General features: G+C 37.8%; 1 protein-coding gene across 1 annotated transcript in view; it reads left to right on the top strand.

Moving 5' to 3' along the window:
- LOC126470744 (mucin-5AC-like) overlaps positions 1-22,177 on the top strand; it is a 293,641-nt gene that overhangs the window by 157,777 nt on the left and 113,687 nt on the right. The window contains exon 10 of the mRNA XM_050098750.1: positions 18,343-18,417. Coding sequence (XP_049954707.1) covers positions 18,343-18,417 — 75 coding nt within the window. The remainder of the gene's footprint in view (positions 1-18,342; positions 18,418-22,177) is intronic.

The following is a 22,177-nucleotide window of genomic DNA, read 5'->3' as shown; positions in this document are numbered from 1 at the left end:
AGGGTATTTCGCATGTCTCATACGTCTGTCTTGCTCACCAGATGGAAGAGTTTTGTCGTGGCTGCCTCTCCCAAGGCTATGAGTAGTTCTAATGAAATTTTGCCCTCTCTTGGGGTGTTGTTTTAACTTAAGTCCTTCAGTGCGCTGTCAAGTTGTTCACACGGTATCATATCTCCCATTTCATCTTCATCTACATCATCTTGCATTTGCATAATATTGCCCACTAGTACATTGCCCTTGTATAGACCCTCTATATACTCCTTCCATCGTTCTGCTTTCCCTTCTTCGCTTAGGACTAGTTTTTTATCTGAGCTCTTGATATTCATGCAGGTGGTCCTCTTTTTCTCTGAAGGTCTCTCTCTCTAATTTTCCTGTAGGCAGTATCCATTTTACCCCCAGTGAAATATGCTTCTACATCCTTACATTTGTCCTCTAGCCATCCCTGCATAGCCATTTTGCACTTCTGCTGATCTCATTTTTGAGACATTTGTATTCCTTTTTGCGTGCTTCATTTACTGCATTTGTATATTTTTTCCTATCATCAGTTAAATTCAATATATATCTTCTGTTACCCAAGGATTTCTACTAGCCTTTGTCTTTTTACCTACTTGATCCTCTGCTGCCTTCACTATTTCATCTCTCAAAGCTACCCATTCTTCTTCTACTGTATTCCTTTTTCCTGTTCTTGTCAATCGTTGCCTAATGCTGTCTCTGAAACTCCCTACAATGTCTGGTTCTTTCAGTCTATCCAGGTCCAATCCCCTTAAATTCTGCCCTTTCTTCAGTTTCTTGAGTTTTAATCTACAGTTCATAATCAATAAATTGTGGTCAGAGTCCACATCTGCCTCTGGAAATGTCCTACAATTTAAAACCTGGTTCCTAAACCTCTGTCTTACCATCATATAACCAACTGAAACCTTCCAGTGTCTCCAGGTCTCTTCCACATATACAATCTTCTTTCACAATTTGTAAACAAAGTGTTATCTATGATTAAGTTACGCCCTGTGTAAAATTTTATCAGGAGGCTTCCTCTGTCATTCCTTAACCCCCCCGTCCATATTCACCTCCTACTTTTCCTTCTCTTTCTTGTCCTGCTATTGAATTCCAGTCTGCCATGACTATTAAATTTTCGTCTCCCTTAACTAGTTGAATGATTTCTTTTACGTCGTCGTACATTTCTTCAATCTTCACCATCTGTGGAGCTAGTTGGCATGTAAACTTGTACTACTGTGGTAGGTACGGGCTTCATGTCTATCTTGGCTACAATAATGTGTTCACTATGTCGTACGTAGTAGCTTATCTGCGTTCTTATTTTTTTTATTCATTATGCGTTATTCATGCATTGTGACCTATTAGCTTTATTTTGCACTTCTAATGATCATCTACACTTAGGTATGTCAAAATTTTCCATTCTGATCTTGTGGAGCTTAGGCTATAATGCATGTAGGGAGTGTTTGTGTGTACTACTTAGCTCTTGAGCATAGGTTCCAGATCAGTTGATAGTTTGGTTAGTTGCCTCTTTCATAGATGCACTAGACCATCACAGGATTATCCTGGTTAACCAGAGTCCACAATTTGCATTTGTTCCATTTCATATCACTTCAAATATTTTATGTTTCTACTGCTCTATGTATGGGACCAAAGCAATTTATGTTCATGGCTTACACTAATGATGCATTCAAACAGTATGAGGATTGGAAACTTCCTAGTAGATTAAAACTGTGTGCTGGACCAAGTCTCAAACTGGGGCCCATGCCTTCCTCAGGCAAGTGCTCTATCGCCTAAGATAACCAAGCACAACTCACAATCTGTCCTCACAGCCTTACATGTGCCAGTAGCTTGTCTCCTACCTTCCATACTTCACAGATGCTGTCCTACAAAACTTGCAAGACTAGCACTTCTGGAAAAAAGTATTTGCATAGACATTGCTTCGCCATACCCTGGGGGACATTTTCACTACCTTGTTTTTCACATGGTAATGTGCTTACAATCCACACTTTTTGGTAATTCTTTTATGTGTTTTAATAGCAATGATGTTGCCATAGTTCTCAAAGGCACACATGATGTTACAGTCAAATTATTTCAATATGCCCTACTCACTACTATTCTGCAAGTTCATATGTGTCTGAAACCATCTTGAAGTCAGGGAACAAGTCAGTGAGCATGCAACTACTGTATTCTAGTGACAATCACAGATGAAGAGAGTGAAGTGCATCCCTTATGATAGTTAATTATTTTTCTAATCCAGGGATAGAAAGGGGGGGGGGGGGTGTTACTTAAAATATAGTCTTTGACATAAGTACATCAGTACTGTGAAACAGTAAAAGTGGCCTGATACAGGTTTCCTCATCCATTTATGTACCTATATGCTCAACAGGTAACAAAATTGACAGTTGAACATTATTAATAAAATTAGCATAAGACAAAATTTCATGTGCTGCTGCTTTGTTTGTTCAGCAGATAGAGGTTTGCTGTCATATTCAATGGAAACTTTTCTTACAACCCATGTTATAGTAATTGGGTAGCATTTAATTTTTGTTTGTGTGTTATGTTGCAGCTTCATTTGAAATTGTTAATCACAGCTCCTACTGTTTCATAAGTAATTTAAACAATAGCAGGTATTTACCTTCCCTCACCTTGCCTGACTGCCATGCAGAGAGAGTATGAGCAGAGTATTGTCTTCCATAGACCGGTACCCTGACACCAACCTCATTGTGTGTGTGTAGTCTGTGTCCTCCATAACCATTTCTTTATTTTCATTTGCTATTCAGTTTTTCATATTAACAACGTCCTCTTTAAATGAGTTGGGAAATTTATTTCTTAGTTTGGTATCTGGGTATGACAACTATTCTGTAATACATCAGTTATATTGTGCAGCTCTACTTACTCGTTATGAACTCTACTATGAAAGATGTTTTATACCAAGTACAATGATAAGTAATTAAATAACAATAATTTTATTATAACTTTTGTGGTGGGGAAATATGCACATCAAAATATTGTGTTAAAAAGACCAACAGATGCTCCTTAACAAAACACCACAAAGGTATTGCAGTGATTGTGTATTATGTGGTTGCATAATAGTGCCTTCAACTCAACCACACCATTGTTGACATACACCCAACAAGAACAGTGAGGCAGTGTTTGTTATTCTCGTGACAGGGAGTGAACTTGTCTAAGATCAACAAAAAAGTGGAGGTTAAGTTTGGAGAAAACTGTGGGATGATGTTTACTATGAACAGTGGAGCAGAAGACCATATGCTTGTGAACTGAGATGTTGAAACACTTCATAAAATCACTAAGTTGGTCTAAGACATCTATTCAGTCACTCGTTGACCAGATTGGTGTGCAGAAGAAGATAGCAAAAGTGAAGTAAACATTTTAAATTTTGCTTTTATGAAATTGTTCACATAGGAGAATCATACAAACATACCATCATTTGACCATCACATAGACTCCCATATGGAGGATGTAGTAATAAGAATTATTGGTGTAGAGGCACAACTAAAAGAGCTGAAAGCAAATAAGTCGCCAGATTGTGATGGAATCCAAGTTTGGTTTTACGTAAGAAATCTTCGAGTCACTCACATACCTGGGAACCTATTCTGTATGCTTGTACCTCCATTGACAGTCAACAGTGTGGCACAGTGTCAAATGCTTTACGGAAATGTATGAATTTCGAATCTGCCTGTTGCCTTTCATCCACAGTTCACAGTATATTTGCAGCATTGGCCCCCTATTTGGCATGCATTTATTGCAAATATCTCGCTCAGTTCAAAATTCCAAGTGACTGGAAAAAAGCACAGGTGACTGTTGTATATAAGAGTGTTAAAAGAACAGACCCACAGAATTACAAGCAAGTATCCCTAACATCGGTTCGCTGCAGAATCCTGGAACATATTCTCAGTTTGAATATAGTAAATTTCCTCGAGAAGGAAAAGCTTCTGTCCACAAATAAGTACTATTTTAGAAAGCATTGCTTGTGAGATACAAAGCTTGCCCTTTTGTCTCATGATATACTGTGAACCGTGGATGAAGGGCAACAGGCAGATTCCATATTCCTACATTTCCGCAAAGCATTTGGCATTGTGCCACACTGTCTACTCTTAATGAATTCGGAATAGGTTCCCAGGTATGTGAGTAGCTTGAAGACTTCTTAACTAATAGGACCCAGTATGTTGTCCTCAACAGCAAGTGTTCATCAGGGAGAAGGGTGTCATCAGGAATGCCTCAGGGAAATGTGAAGGTGAATGGTCAACTCCGATTTGTTGGGAGAATTTTCAGAAGATGTGGGTCATCTGTAAAGGAGACCGCATATAGGACACTAGTGTGACCCATTGTTGAGGGGTTGGGACCTGGGCCATTTCAAGTTGAAGGAGACATTGAAGCACAAGCGGACTGCTAGATTTGTTTTCGATAGGTTCAAACAGCATGCAAGTATTATGCAAATGCTTTGGAAACTCAAATGGGAATCACTGGAGGGAAAGTGACGTTCTTTTCGAGCACTATTGAGAAAATTTAGAGAACTGGCATTTAAGCTTACTGCAGAATGATTTTACTCCCACCAATGTACATTTCACGTAAGGTCCATGAAGATAAGATAAGAGAGATTAGGACTCCTGTGGAGGCATATGGACAGTGGTTTTTCCCTCATTCTGTTTGCAGACGTAACAGAAAAAGAAATGATTAGTAGTGGTACAGGGTACCCTCTGCCACGTACCATATGCTGTCTTATGGAGTACAGATGTAGATGATTATTTCTCAGCTATTGCGTTGGATGATCCTGGGTAAACTGTACAATATTTCTACAAGGCGGCTACTTCTCACCTCCAGATGTGACTATATCTAGCTAATGTGGCTCACTAATTTATACCCTGGTTAGCTAGAAAAGCACAGCCATCGAGACGCAATGCTATAATGTCATTGCAGGGAATGTTGACATGTAGAGCACCCTGTTGGAGAAAGGAACTACAGACTCCACGTATTCATGGCACTGGAATGCGCAGCCAAAAGTTTCAGACCCCAGTAAATGAGCACGGACTACGCGTCAGTGTCTGACTTCTATTCGCCATTGATGTTGTCTCGCTGAATTCATTTGCCTGCAAATGATTATTCTTTAGAGACACCAGTCATGGTTCCCACGCTTTGCTGAACTGAAATTTTGTGTCTCTGTTAATTAAATCATTAGCAATATCTATTTTTTCTGGTTCTTTAATTACAGTGTCAGTACGAGGTAAACAAGAGGATCTTGCTCTCTGTAGTTCCACGTAATTTGCCATATTGAGACAATGTTCAACAGTAGCAAATTTCTGTGGCTGACCTAGTCTGGTGTGATGTTTATGTTCAACACATCTATGTGAATGTAGTCATCATATCTGTCTTCAGAATTGTCATATGTCTGGCCAATGTATGACTTTTCACACACACACAAGAGCTTGTATATTCTTGGTCTCCTGTGACCAAGGTTATCTTTTACAGAACTCATCATCATTCTTACTCGCACCAGAGGATGCAAAATACGAGGTGTATTCAAAAAGTATCAGGAATTCTGAATTTCATGGGGTGTATTAGTCCGGTTCATAAGATTTTTCGTCATTGTTTAAGTAAATGTGTCTGAAATGTATCTGTACACTGGTAGCCATATTGGATGTTTAGTCTGTCATCAGTTGTCAAGAAGGTTGGATCTGTTTGATTAAACTGTTGAATATCGCTTTTGATGGTTGTGCTGTGGGTAAACTTAGGTTTTATGAGTGGTATAAACATTTTCCAAGTTGGCCTTGAAGACACTGAAGATGACGAGTGTTCTGGGTGCCCCTTCACATCAATAACTGATGAAATAAGTGAAAGAAATGATTATGAATGATCATTAAATCACAATCAGAGAATTTGATGATGATGTTGACATATCAGTTGACTCATGTCATAAAATCCTTGCAGATGTTTTGTGACAGAAACATGTGGCAACAAAATTTGTGCAATATGCACCTGCTCATACTTGCTTGTTTCTGAACTTTTGGTGAAAAACAGCACTGTAATGATGTTCACAGAGGCCAGGTCTTGAAAGTACGGAGGAGGAGGCAGCACAGTGATTTTGTTTTTTGTACAGTAGTTACGCACCAACAGGGATGAATATGTAGGTGTATAATCATGATGCAAGAGCCGTGAACTGTCTTACCACATTTCACGCAATTTCCTTCTCACATTTTCTCGCAGGCATCGCAACGCGTCCCGATAGTACCATTGATTATCAGTTCGTCCCTGTGACACAAATTCGTGAAGGTGTAACCTTTCAAAGTAAAAGAAAAAAAACTATCAGCATGGCTTGGACATTTGACATGATCTAATGAGCTTTTCTTAGTCTTGGAGAACGTTTCGTGACCCATTTTGAAGATTGAACCTTGGTCTCGACATCATAACCATAGACCCACATCTCGTCACCAGTTATGATTCTCTTAAGTAACATCTCGTTCTCATCTGCGCAATCAAAAAATACTTGACAGACTGTGAGACAAAGGTCTTTCTGGTCTTGACTCATGAGCCGTGTGATAAACTTGACAGCAACGCAATGCATTCCAAGACACTGTGTCAGGATTTCATGATGTGATCCAGCTGAAATGTTGTATTCTTCTGCCGGCCGGGGTTGCCGAGCGGTTCTAGGTGCTACAGTCTGGAACCGCGCAACCGCTACGGTTGCAGGTTCGAATCCTGCCTCGGGCATGGATGTGTGTGATGTCCTTAGGTTAGTTAGGTTTAAGTAGTTCTAAGGTCTAGGGGACTGATGACCCTAGAAGTTACGTCCCATAGTGCTCAGAGCCATTTGAACCATTTTTTGTATTCTTCTGCAATCTCTTGGACAGTCAGTCTTTGATCAGCGTGCACAGTTTCATTGACATTCCTGACATGAGGGTCGCCAGTAGATGTCGAGGGGCATCCTGGAGGAGGATCATCTTTAACTTCCGTCTGGCTATTTTTAAACTGTGTGAAACATTCATAACACTGAGTACTGTTTAAGCACTCATCACCATAGTCTCTCTGCACCATTTGGTGTGTCTCTGTAAATGTTACCTTGAGTTTTGTGCAAAATTCACAAACTGTGTGACACAACGTTCTTCTCAATACAGCACTGAACAATAACTAACAGACGTACAACAGAGAAACTTTCGGCAGTTACACATTAAACACACGTATGTGTAGGGATGCCAACCGTATTTCGCTCCAACACACCATTGTCCAGTTCTGGGCGCTTCAGTCTGGAACCGTTCGACCACTACGGTCGCAGGTTCGAATCCTCCCTCAGGCATGGATGTGTGTGACATCCTTAGGTTAGTTAGGTTTAAGTAGTTCTAAGTTCTAGGGGACTGAAGACCTCAGAGGCTCAGAGCCATTTGAACCATTTGAACACCATCGTCACAAAATTACAAACTTTCCAGAATTTTTTTGAACAGACCTCGTAAGTGTATAATATCTGACATGCACTACCTTGAAGAATATAATGTAGACAAATAAATAAAATTATTTTCAAAAAATGAAAATTCCCACAACTTTTTTAACATACCTTGTACACTATATTTGAAGGGCACACTGCCAACATAAGGCAGGAAAACTGCCATAGCTGAGTTCTCATCTCTTTCTTCTGGTTGTTCTTGAGGATTAATGGGTGCTAGTGAAAATGCATTGCATATCTGCGTATCAGAATACCCGTTCTTGACTGACACTTTGCTGATATGACTAAACTTTGCTGACTAACTCTCCAAATCTGAGGTACCCCAAACACTGTGAATAAATAAATATATGTAATACACCACTGTGTTGCGTTAGGTAATGACAGCTTGTAGGTCATGGATACAGGGTGGTGTATGTTGCTTAATGAAACACACAGTGGGTCAAGAAGTCATCCTCTATTCTACAAACTATGATGCCAATAAACGAGATGTCTTTCTTTTTCTCCATTTCCACAGTGAAAAATTGTTTTGGGTGGAGGGAGTTTAAATGTTCCAAAATCAGAGGATTGTTATTGCACCCAGTGGCCATACATCAAAGGTACCCAAAAACATTTATGTTTCAAAATCATAACTGAAGTGCTTTGTCCTCAAAGTCTTCCATAAAAAGGTTAGTTGTCATGCAAGGCAGAGGGCTACCCAAAGGAAAACCATGTTTACTCAAAAGATTGGTTGTTGAATAAAAAATAAGTTGAGGTAAGCAAATGTTTGAACAGATGTAGGGTGCCCTCATCTAGCTTAGCTCCTGTCAGTGGCAGTGAACCCACCAGAGACAATCGTGTGAACAAAAAGATCACATCAAAGCTCTTTAATATTTTGGATTGTTCGAGATGCAAGTTTATTGAGACACCATATGAAATCTTCTGAATTTCAAATATGGTGTTCACATTCCCTTACCAAAGAGCTCAAGAGAGAAGCCAGATAATTTGCTAGGTATACACATGCTGAGTCTGCTTCTCATTTCTCTGGTCAAGGCCTCTGGATTGTCAAACTACCATGCAGTAACATTATAGCCCCACCTCTTGGTTTCTGTGCTTTTCTAGTGAACCAGCGTCTAAATTGGCAAGCCGCAACAGCTAGCCAGTTGCACCAGTAGCCGATATTCAGCTTCCTCATAGAAATATTGTGCAGCTTAGATAATACTGTCTGCTGCATCTCCCGAGAACCTTTCAAACTAGGTCATCCATAGGCTATAGCAAATTGTGTAACCAATTGGCACTAAGATGACTTTCCAGTGATCACAAACATGCAATGTCAAAGGAGCACTAGGACAACAATGAACATGTAGGAGATTCTTGTCTCATTTAAATTGTGGCAGTATATGGCTACTGGTTGCGCAGTCACAAACCAGAAACTTTAAAAGATGCTGTAAATTATGGAAGCATCCTTTATGTTTATTTATATCAAAGGCCCAGTATTGTTACATTTTCAGGAGAGGGGTCAAACTATAACTAGTGTTCACGACAGTTAGATGTAAGTAAGGCAGTTGGAACCTGACATTTGATAAAAATCCCAGAGTCTTCTCTTACAATGAGTACTGTTACCCCATGCCAACATGAGCTGCACACTACTGCACCTAGTAATACTGTGTGAATTGAAATTTTGAGATATCGAACCTACAACCCATACTTCACATTATCGCATCCCGTCTGGTTCAAGGACGCAGTGAAAGGGGGGGGGGGGGGGGTGTCCAAGTGCCTCCTGTCACCTAACTGAAATTACACATGACTTAGTTGTCCTGTAGTGTAATTGAAAGATATTTTGATGTTCAGTCATACACTGAAAAAGAGATATGTGATAGTGATAGTTAACAAGGTCATTGATAGATTTAATTGTATATGTTGACAGCACTATCAGCTATCGCCTAATTTAGCCAAGACCAATTACTGTACAGTGTTATCGTTACTTCAGTTCAGTTGTTGTTTTGTTAATCATTTTAGTTCTTACTTTCAGTTGAATTTAATGGAAGTGCTGCCATTTTTTTTATTATTATTATTATTTTTTTTTTTAAATCCCCCCTGTTATGATAGATTCTAATTATGGATAAGTTTGTAACAAGGAAGATGCAGAAAACTGATTTTGATTCATCCACTTGCAATACGATAAGTTAAAAATATGTACACATTACTATGATAGCCCATTTACTTATCTACAGCTGTTTAACATTAGCACTGGAATCGTTATTTGGAAACTGGTAGAACCTTGTTGTTTGTTGTTGTTGTGGTCTTCAGTCCTGAGACTGGTTTGATGCAGCTCTCCATGCTAATCTATCCTGTGCAAGCTCCTTCATCTCCCAGTACGTACTGCAACCTACATCCTTCTGAATCTGCTTAGTGTATTCCTCTCTTGGTCTCCCTCTATGATCTTTACCGTCCAAGCTCCCCTCCAATGCTAAATTGGTGATCCCTTGATGCCTCAGGACATGTCCTATCAACCGATCCCTTCTTCTAGTCAAGTTGTGCCACAAACTTCTCTTCTCCCCAATCCTATTCAATTCCTCCTCATTTTTAGATCCTTAGGGTTGCAATAATGCAGTATTTCACAAGACAGTGGAGTGGTAGATACATTACAAATTACATTATATTTAAATCAGTGCACAGAAATACACTTGTACTTAACTGCATCGCCCAAATATTGCGTTGATCAGCAAAAATATCGACTAAACATTGATGGTTGCATTTTTTTTTAAAAAAATTTGCTCGATAGTCTATCATTAGTACCCCAGATGGCAAAATATCACCCACTCTGTTCCAACCAGTACCGATACAGAACAATGGAAAGGGGTTTGTGGAAAGCAGAAGGGATGTACGATGATAGCACATTCTTATTTTATTTTATTTATTTATTTATTTATTTATTTTTTTTTTTTTTTATTGTTCCGTGGGACCAAATTGAGGAGAAGTCTCCATGGTCTTGGAACGAGTCAATACATGAAATTATAACACGATAGTAGAAACAGATAAATTGAAATATAAAAAAACATTCAGGCGACAAGTCGTAAGTTTAAATAAAGAAAATCAACAATGTAACACTGGAATTTGCTTAATTTTTTAGCTCTTCTAGGAGCTCCTCAACAGAATAGGAGGAGTGAGCCATGAGGAAACTCTTCAGTTTAGACTTAAAAGAGTTTGGGCTACTGCTAAGATTTTTGAGTTCTATAGTTCATTTGCTTCTAAAAGATTTTTTCAGCGGGCTCCTAGAATTCGTCCAAGCCAACTGTGACCTGCATCTTCCTCCCCATCCCCCAACTGTTTTAGTCAAAATCTGTTTATGGTCTTGTAATGTCATAATAACTAAAACCGGGAATTCAATTACATTAAATCTTAAAATATGCACACATTTGTGTACCGTACTATGAAATGACTGGACATGTGCAATTAAAGGGAAAACATGCAATATCAGAATTCCGACTTCTGTTTTAATGCATTTTATTTTATTTGAAAACAATGTAAACAAGTAGTTTTTACAAATTCTCCACTAACTGGGGAAGCTCTGTACATTGAAGCACTGAACCAGCAAACCCTGGATTTGGGAGGCGAGGTGGTTCAAATCCGTATGCTGGCAACCTTGAAAACGTGTTTCTGTGGTTTCCCATTTTCAGTATAGGTGAATGCCAGTGTTGGTCCCATAATATAGGCCACAGCCATTTCCTTCTGAATTCCATTCTTTCTTAGCAGATTCCAGTTCTCTTAAAAGGTGAATAGAATACCTCTTCAGAGACTCGCAGCACTCAAATCCACATGATAAATGGGTATGGATGCACGAGCATCCACTACCTAATATGTTCCAAAACTTTGCGCGTAAAAATGGGATTCTCCTGTGGCTCATACCTTGGGTTCTATTGGGGATAGAATGGCACAATCAACTGTTTTCCATAACCCTTGAATTAGGGACCATTTGTATAGCCAACAGGAGGATTGGTTTAGTGTCACTATCCTACAATTGTTGTTGTTGTTGTTGTCTTCAGTCCAGAGACTGGTTTGATGCAGCTCTCCATGTTACTCTGTCCTCTGCAAGCCTCTTCATCTCCGAGTAACTGCTGCAACCTACATCCTTCTGAATCTGCTTAGTGTATTCATGTGCTCACCAGATGAAAGAGTTTTGTCATGGCTATCAATAGTTCTAATGGAATGTTGTCCACTTCAGGGGCCTTGTTTCATTTTAAGTCTTTAAGTGCTTTGTCAAATTCTTCACGCAGTATCATATCTCCCATTTCATTTTCATCTACATCCTTTTCCATTTCCATAATACAGAGTAAAAATACAAATATTACACATTTACTCCTGCTTAGGCAAATGGAGCACATCGATGGGTTGTTTTTGTATTTCATATGGTTACAGTAGGCCTTAAGGCACTTATACCATTAGTTCATGGGTGGGTTCTTAGAAATCCCCACAAAAGGGCTTTTTACTACTTTTCATACCAAAACTGAGACACAGATTCAGAGACTGCTATGCACTGAAAATGGCTGAAATTTTACAATATGTTTGTAAGAGTCTGTTCGTGAACACACCTGAAAATTTTGTTGGTATCTTTATCCACTTTCAAGATACAGAGGTTCAGAATTACCTTACATGTACATGTAAAATATGCACATAAAATTGAGTGTGAGGCAAAATCTAAATAATAAATAATTGCATCAAATTACCCAAATTTTAATTTTACATTCTCTAAGCACTTATCTAGAAGTTCCATCTTCCTGTTTTCAAAAGTCTTTATTCATTATCAAAAAATACCTCAAAAACACATTTTTTTCGGTACCATAACAGAACTGCAGAGTCCGAGACACTTATGCACAGCAAATGGGTGTAATTTTTGCTTTATATTCCTAAGATCCTGATCTCAGGCAACCTTGAAAATTTTCTTGATATCTTTACCTGTTTTTGAGATACAGAGGTAGCTGTAGATGTAAATTACACATGTGCAGGTGTTAGGCAAAAACATAGTTCATGAAGTTAAGTATCATGGAGAAATATGCTGTAAAGTGTCTCCATTACATCAGAATTGTTCTGGGAACCCAATTTTGTAGCACTTAAGTACAAGCAAACTTTTTGTGCGTGTAAAATGTGGTATGAGGTGTAAAATGAATTTTGCATTATTTCAGAGGTTCAGAAAGGTAACCAGCAGAAAACTGCTCCTATTGGAGCACAAAAAAGACCAATATGCTCACGTTTAAAAGATTCTGACCAAAAAGTTGGGGTACCAGCTGCCTCTTTCTACCTTTCTCAGCACCTTCAAAATTTTCCCCAAAATCTTATGCAAACATATTCACACTTTTTTATACTGAGAGAGAAGGGAACAGGGACAGTGCCAGGGACATGGAAAACTTATAAATACTAGACGATAGTAGACAGTGGTTGCAGTATAGAAGGAGCAAAGAAGACAATGGCAATGTGTGAGGAGGAGGGGGGCACAGTAGCAGTGAAACATACTTTGCATTGACAGAACAGTGCTAGGACAAATGAAGGAGACAGTGCCTGTGGGAGAGGAACAGAGAGACGCAGAAAGCGGAAAGGGTCGAGAGCCAGTGCTAATGAGAGACACAGTCAGTGACAATGAGCAAGAGAGAGATAATGGCAGTGAGAAGACACAGCACCAGTGGGAAGGAATAAATGAGATAGGAGCAGTAAGAGAGAACAAGAGGGAGACAATGACAGTGAGATGAGACAATAGTAGTAGGACAGAATAAAGGAGACTGTGTCTGTGAGACGGGAGATAGTGGCAGAGAGACGCAAATGTATAATGATCATGAGTTGGGCTGAACGAGTTAGTGTGAATGGGAATTGGAAGTGGATGGGTAGGAGCAATGCTGAGCGATGGACTAGCGGGTGTGAGTGAGTTAGAGTTAGGGGAATGTGTGAGAGTGAAAGGTAAGTTGCATGTTAAAAAGTGGGCAAATATGTTTGCATGTGAGAATGGGGAACATTTTTAAAGGTGTTGAGGAAGGTAGAATGAAGACAACTACTTTTTTCAATCAGACTCGTTTAAACAGAACATATTCGCCGTTTTTGTTTTCCGATATGAGCATTTTTCCACTAGTAGATAATAATGCAAAATCTCCTCATCTAAGCTGAGGCATTTATCTGCAGAAAATGATATTTCCCCATGGCAGGAAGTGACAGATGAATGCTTAAATGAGGAAATTTGTAAAAGTGGGAAGTTTAATAATTCCTGATCCGTTCCATTTTTGCCACCAGAATTTGTTCCGGCTCCTCTGTCTTAACAGTATCAGATCTGTTTATTCCAACAATCCTGCCAGTTACAATCATGGTGTGCAAAAACATTGACATTCATTGATTCCTGATCACCTCCCAACTCAAATCAAGATTGGAAGAATAAGACCGTTGAGCGTGAAGGGAGATTAGAGCATGAATGCATCTAAGTTGTTTGCCAAAATACAGCACTCATAAGGAACAAGATTATATGTCTGCTTGCTGAAAACTCTGGAATGATTGTCAAAGAAAATGGTAAATCATTCCTTATGGAAATTCTATATTTTATACAGAAAAATTGAGAAAACCATTATCAGACACAATAGTGCAATATCATGCACTAAAGGCAGGAAAAGGTGATTAATATGTAGGGCTAAAGTGTAAAATATGTCATATTAAATGTTAAAAAAAAAAACAAAGTATGCAATATGTATGAAGTTACTTCCTATAAGGTCAAAATATGCAAATATGCATGAGAAAACCCTGAGACTGCTTCTTGCAATGGTATTGTGTGAATGGTAATGAGTTGTTAAATATGAATGGAGTTTTATCCGACCTGCATGGATAGTCACATCCATTAGCATGCCTCTTCTGGGATTTGGGAAGGTGATATGAACCTTATATTAGAAGACTCAGCTGTGTTTTGATAGCAAAGAGGCAATACATTAGATTAGAATTATAATTCATTTGGCAGTAGAGTAAAGTTATCATATTGCCAAATAAAGAAATATTAAATTGCGGATTTGAGCATTTTTACATGCTGTTGACAGTATATGTTATACATTTTTAAGAAAAGCTTTTGTTGCTTGATTTTATGGACCAAATATTATTTGTATGAAGGCCTCCTGAAAGCAAATTATGTACATAAAATTAAAAAACTTGTTTTCAGAATAAATGAAAATCATGAGCCTTGTTAAAGTCTTCTTTCACAAATTGGACCTGACAACCCCCCCCCCCCCCCCCCCCCCATTTTTTAAAATAAAGATATTGGCCACATCTTTTGTCTGGCTGCACATTCGGAGGAATGTTTGCAGAAATGAACAAAATCATTGAGGTGATGCTGAAATGGTGACAAGCTGTAACCCCCCCCCCCCCCTTTTTCCCCTTTTTTTAAAGTCTGTAAGCTTGTTGGCAGTTGGACCAATTTTGATGCCATTGCTTTTATTTAAGTAGTTAGCCTGTATTTAGAAACATCAGAAATCTATTAATTTTTTTCACTTTTAGTTATTTCTATGTACGGCATCATTTTCTTTCTTATTACGGCATCATTTTGTATATTAAGTCAGGTCTGTTTACCAATCTACTTTGCTCGCACCCACACCTCAGCAGTGAACAATCAGTCAGCTCATGGTGTGTAATGTAGGGGGGGGGGGGGTGGGGGGGGGGGAATTGGAGCAAGACAGCTCGGCATGAGAAACTGTTGCCAGAGTGTCTATTCCATGGCTGTTAATAGTTCTATAGAGATATATCACTTCACAGTGGCTAATTGATGCCTTTCGTGGCAAATTTATTTCCTAAAACTGTTGCATCGCTGAAAAATAACAGTAAAATGAAACTTAGATTTCTTTTAATGTTTGTTTGTTTAATGTAGCCTCATGACGAATGTCATTTTTTAACTTTGATTTGACATAAACATGTATTTTGTTGTTATTTTATCAGTATGTGAAACATAGAAACACTGCATGTCAATGTATATTTCTTATTTTGCTTTTCACTAAAACATCAATGTCTGGTATCACTTTTTGAGCACTACTAATTCAAAGATAAGCTTTTAAATTGAAGTCTGTCACTGAGCTTCTGTAGGCTCACACAAATACAGTGGTCAGAGATTCAGTATAATCGTAGCTGCAAACTTGTGAAGTAGTGGAAATTTATGTCTTAAAAAAATTTTTTTTTTTTACACATTTGGGAAACTTACTTTATTATGAAACTTATCTCTCAACTGCTAGTCACACAGCAGTACTATAAATTCTAACTGTAGCTAGGCATCCGGCTCTGGTATGTTGTACATTGAACATTGACAGTTGTGTGTTTGACTTGTGCTTTGAAGTTGATAACCCGGGCATAATGCTGCTTTTCTCCACTTTAGGCATTTTGCTGTTAAGTATATATGCTTGCATTTGAAACTACAGTGAACTCAACATATTGTCATTCCTCTGAAGATAGTGCACAGTTTGCACTTCCCCTGCGCTACATAAAGATGTCTGACAGCCATATTTGCCGCAAGCACTCACTACTCAGACAGAGAACAAGTGTGAGCGCTCGTGTTCGCTTAGCCACCTCCTGAACGTACTAATAGTTCACAAGGTTCTTAATTTCTGTGTGTTACAATCATAGCATCTTCAATCAAGTCTGGATGGATTAAACAGAAACATGCACGAAATTGTTATTATTGCCTTTATGACTGTAGGATGGAGGAACACTGCTACTTATACTGTCACATGTATTTCAGATTTTTAATCAAAGTGATTTGGGGTAGGTACTGCCTTCTCTAATGACAGTTACGAGAATTGTCAGATGTTCAGCGATTTGAGTATGGGAAGTTGTCATTTTGAGAGAATAACAGAGTTGTTTTATATGACCAGCATCTGAAGACTATAACTGTGTTTTAGAAATGATGGCCAATATTCAGGGATATGACAGGATTGATCATTCAAAATGAGAAAGTCAAGTAAACCTAGGCTTTAAAACGCATACCTTGAAAGTTATGAGCACTTGTTCATTAGAGGAGTTGTGTTTCAAAGTAGTGAAGATGAACAAGTGCTCGTAGCTCTTAACGTATCCATTTTAAAGCACATGTTTACTGGACATTTTTTTCTTGTTTTGGCGCATACAACCACTTCCCAAAATATGGAAAGCAGAGAGCTTGCAGTAGACAAGATTTGTTTCACAGTATTAAAGAGCAATAATTGCTCATAGCTATAATGTATGTGTTTTAGAGCCATGTTTTACTTGACTTTTTTGTTTCGAATCATCATTCCTGTCATATCCCTGAATCTTGACCATCACTTCTGAAACACCCTGTATTATATGTAACTGTATGGTTGCATAATGACTATAATGCTACTAGGAGAGGAAATAGAGTTAAACAGAACAAAAGGCTAGAAAAGATGGAAGTTCTGAATTTGGAAAGAATAAAACACCATTTTTAGTGGATTTGCTATGGTTTCTGATGTAACACACTCTCTTAATGGTAAGAACAAGGGTGATTATGACCATTGTGAGATAGTGGAATGGTGTAGAAGATTGATGCTGAGTGCAACTATGAGTTTTTGGTAGTTTTAGTTCCACTTAACATATATGGAGATTGTTGGTGATATGAAAGATGTCTGATTTGTGTCCAAATACTTACCCCAACATCGAGGGCCATTTTAAACAATGACAGAATCGTTGTTGGGCTGCAACTCTGGGGTAATGTAACTGTAACTGTTGACATCCAATAACTTGTTTGGAATACAAATAATGGAAAAAGAACCATTCACTATTGCAATCAGGACTTTCCAGTGTCATATTAATACAGTTGTTGCTGGAGTAGATGGTAGTTACCTTTTTGTACTGACATTCTAGATTGCATAGGTACACATTGTGATAATTGGTTTTGGTATGTAATTGCTATCTTCAGATCACTGTAGATGTTTTCTACAGGAGTAGTGCATCACAGTATGTTAAATTGTCCTCAAATATTCCTTTCTTCTACATATCTAACAATGGCTATAACCGATGGTTATTAAACACCTCTGTGAAAGTCATTTAATAAAATTTGACTTCTTTACAGCCTTAGGCTACTCTTGGCTGCATCTTCTGGATGCCAATGCTATTGTTAGAAGTTATATCCACAGCTTGTCAATAACAGGAGGATGAATATTAAATACTCTATGAGTTTACATGTCTTAAACCAGTACTGGTCCAGCTTCACTATTCAAGTGCATCTGTCTCAGTGTCATTAGCCCAAGTTGGCCAGCCCATACAGCTTTCTCTTGTCTTACAGCACTAACTGCCATCCAACATGCAACCATTGGATAGGTATGCCAGATGACACAAGTAAGTTCTGCATCACTGTTTTGCATATTGTACTTTTTTGAAGTGCTACAGTGCTCGTACGGCTTGAAATGGTGCAGTGGTTAAGACACTGTAATTGCATTTGGCAAGACTGTGATTCCAGCCCTGCTCGTGCCATCCAGATATACATTTTCAGTAGTTTCCATAAATCAGTTACGACAAATGCTGGGATGGTTCCCTCGAACAGAACCAGTCAGATTTCCTTTCATTGTGCTCCATTGCAAACTACCTGGTGAATTTGTTGTCAAAGTGATGTTAAAACAATTTATTAACAATTAATAATACAAAGTTCGTGGTGGAATATAAATAATAGGCCTGAGGAACAACTTGTCATATTTTTGTGACATGTAGTGGTCGATAGGACGCTTAGTGATGCTTTCAGTCTCATTTGTGTGCCTGCCGAAACCTCCATGCCTTAACTGTATGATAAGTTGTTATCTTTACTCCTTCCACAATTTTCAAATGCTTTGTTTCCCTTACTTATTTGTTATTTTGCCCCAATTTATGGAACCATGTACATTTTCTACAGTCAGCTGTCATCTCTATGTTAATGATTCTGTTTTTAATTACAGGCAAATGGCCAGGCATCACTACGTGTTTCACTAGAGGACTGTCAGGTAGTGTTCCAGCCAACATCTGAAACACAGGTACATTCAGCATAATTTTTTTTTTCTTTCATTTATTAACATTATTTTCTCATTGCTTCCTATGATTAAATTTAGAAAAAAAGTTAATTCTCTCTCTCTCTCTCTCTCTCTCTCTCTATCCAGTCCAGTGGCAGCTCCCAGCATTCTACTCTGTCCCCATTATTGTTGTGTTTATATTTGTTTCTGTGCATATTTGTGCGTATCCACGTGGGGGGGGGGGGGGGGCGGCACACGCGCGCATGTCAGTGCATGAGTGCATGCACATATTTGCTGCTCACAGAGACTCATGATATGAGATTAAAGACCAAACTTCATTTAGGAGAAAAAACTGTTTTTTCATATTCTCGGCAGTTTTTCTAAGTTACACCGGACAAATGGTTGAAGCATTGCTTCCATTAGGAAATTTGTATCGTAAAATGCAACACTTAACATAGCAATATACTTCATACATTTCAAAACTACAAACAAAACTTATCTTTTGGTGGTAACAGAATACGATTGAGTCTAATTGACAGATACATAGGCATATGAAATTGTGTGGTTCCCACTATCTCCCTTCATAAGTCACTTTAAGACTTTATTGTCCATTAAACTAATGAGAGTTTTCAGAGGTAGGGGCTGAGGGAGACAATCATTTCAATCTGCAGTCCCTACTGTAGCAGTTAAAAAATGTGGTGCTTGAGTGTGAGAAGCTCATTTGAGTCTAGTGCAAACTGAATTAATTAATTTTATTTATTAGAGGAATTTTCATTGGCTATGAGTAAAAGTTATTTGTGGGAGAAAATGTTGATAAGCTTTATGTTACTGCCAACAATGTGGAGTAAACAGAAGAAACTGAATCTGATACCACACAGAAACAAGATACTTCAAACTAAGGATTTTCACACGAATGAGGCTGGTGATATAACTTCACCCTCTGCTGCACACCTTATGGGGGCTTGCAGAACTATCTATGTAGATGTAGATAAATGTTGTGTTGCTTGTTTCCTTGAACTTCTGAATTAATGAAAGAGTTTACATAAGTGATTAAGCTTGAAGTTAAGTTGCCTAGGTAATTTGTTTTGTAAGTGGATTGGTTATAATGCATGTAATGAGTGTACTATGTAGAAATACAGTGTACTATGTAGAAATACGTGAAAAAGGTGTGTCTGACAAGGTGGTGTTATATTGTGAAGTGAAATATGAATATGCATCACATGTCAGAAATTGACAGTAAAAACTGAGATAGAATGCCTACAGTTGTTGCATGTAGCATCATTTCTCTGTAATCTCCATCAATGACTGATAAACTTTTCCAAAAGTTCTGAAAATTATGAAGAGATTATGTTGAACTATTGCAGAAACTGGTCCAAAATAATTGTGATATAACTGCTGTCAAACCCTTTGCTCAGAAAGATTGATGTACATATTTTCAATTTAATATTCAAGAGTGGTATTGTACTTAAATTTTTGAAAAGTATGGCTGAATGAATACAAAGGGCTGTTAACTGTCTGTTTATGACAAACATTGACTTAAGAATGTATGTTTACTTTTAAATCAATTTGCTAAGAGCAGGATTGTGGCCCATCAATGAGGTATTGTGGGAATGCATTTTGCAGTACACTAAAGGAATTTTGCATGGGTTGTAACTGATTTGCTGATGTGGTGCATGATTTGTTAACATCCCATTAAACATTGAACTTATCATGTGACTGTAAATGCTAACCTATAAAAACATTGTGAGCTTTGGTGTCTATACAGAATGTTTATTTGGGTCTGAAACAAGTACATCTGGAGCTATTTCACACTCCCTTCGAGCACTAGTCTGTCCAAGTCATAACGTAATCAGATAACTGCATAGTGTTGTTTATTCCACAGTGCTGATGTTTTGCTGTCTGAAACTTGATTTTAATTATTAAATTTGTAGAAAGCATGTAATAAATAGGTTTGTATGATTTCGCAGTAATGTGAAAGCTTATTTTTCTAATAGTCTGATTGAACCTTAGCAAATATCTACACTTGCTCTTTGTAAAGTTGGACCTTTCTTTCTCTTTTTTTATCTTTCGTAATGCTTTGTAGACACTAACTTTTGATCTTCTGATTGAATTCATAGATAGTAGGATATAGGAAATAGAAGTTTCAATTTTGAATTGGCTCAAAGTAAGTGACAATGACATAGTTTATAAATGCATATTACATTTTCACATCACTGTGTACATTTTTATGTAAAAAATATAAATAAATACATACATGCATGCTCATGGGTACTTGTTCCTTCGTCATTTGATACGCATTATTTCCATTTAGATTGAATGTAAAATAACTAAAGCTGTTATGTTACATTTGACATATATTCTGTATTTCCATGGGTACAGATAAACCTGTTTCCACCTTAAATAAACTTCCTTTGTACATTTCATTTTAATGTAATACAGCTTTGTGTTCATTGTTTCGTTCCTTTAGTTTCATATCTATTTATTTAATAAATTACTTATCTATTTGTGTGATCAAGGTCAGAATGTGAACAGGACTTCGTATGCGAATTGATTATTTCTGTATAGTGAAAGTTTTGGATTGTATCCTTCATTGCATAATTATAATACTGAGCCTATGTGTCTGCCACTGCAAATTATTAGTAGCAAGTCCTGTACCTGATACTGTAAATTGAGTAATAATAGTGATTTTTGCCGTATCTTCAATCAGTGTCTTCTAGTGATGCAATTTCCATAAATATCTATTACAACTCCATCTGATGCAAGTGTAGCTCTAAGTAGGTAGTTGCCTGTTCCTGTAACAATTTCTTGTAATGCGGAAAGATCAGTTCGTTCTCAATTGTGATGTAAATCACAATTGGCAAGATGGTGGGAATCAAACAATTCATAAAACTAGGCTTGCGTATGATATGTTGAACATGTGCCACTGCAGTGCTCAAGTTACAATACATTACAATGGAAAGGAGATGGGTGAATTATTTGTGGGCTACTGCTGACAAAGCAGGTTCACTCACATGGAGACATTATTGTCATTATCAACAACACAAGTATTTGTTCAGCTGTGAGTGAGAATTTATGAAACCTCTTTTTCATTGTTGTAAAGAATAGGTGGAAACTAATACAGACTGGTTTCTTCCATCAGTAATGCCAACTTTATCAGCAAAACACGGTAAACAGAAAATTGAAGAAACATCATAGTTTGAAAGCCTAAGGAAGATTAGCATTTTGCATGTTTGGTGGCAGAAGTATTTTCCTGGATTGTTTTACTTATGGTCACAGGGCTATGGAGAAAATCTAATATGTTAAATGTGATGTGTGCAGTAAATGTATAACAAGAACTTAAAAAACTAAAGTTAACGTGTTATTCCCGTAACAGGCTTAAATTGTGGCAGATGCTTTTGAAAGCCCTAATCTTACCTAGTTCTGCATTGTAATCGGTGCTAAGACAATATAGTTTTGATCAGGTAGCTTTTCATTTCAGGAATAAAAAGAAGTTGGGATCAAAAGATATGAAAATATAGGGATGATAGTTCATCAAAAATTATTTCAACTAACAAGTGGGTGGTTCAGCACACAAATAAATCTGATTATGACAGCATTTTGCAATTTCTACCTTTTTTTATCACTTATAGAGTAATGATTTTATGAAAGGCCATTTTTTGACCTTTCCCTATGATCACCCTAAAGCTTAAAAGATTGTTTTGAACAAAGGTAGTGATACTTCCTCAGTCCCACCCTCATCTGCTGAGATGTGTAGGGAAGTGGCCTTGATAATTGCCACATTTAC

This window comes from Schistocerca serialis, chromosome 3 (assembly GCF_023864345.2).
Source record: "Schistocerca serialis cubense isolate TAMUIC-IGC-003099 chromosome 3, iqSchSeri2.2, whole genome shotgun sequence".
In the NCBI taxonomy this organism is placed as follows: domain Eukaryota; kingdom Metazoa; phylum Arthropoda; class Insecta; order Orthoptera; family Acrididae; genus Schistocerca; species Schistocerca serialis.
Note: the sequence above shows the minus strand (reverse complement) of the source record. Positions and strands in the feature narration are given on the sequence as shown.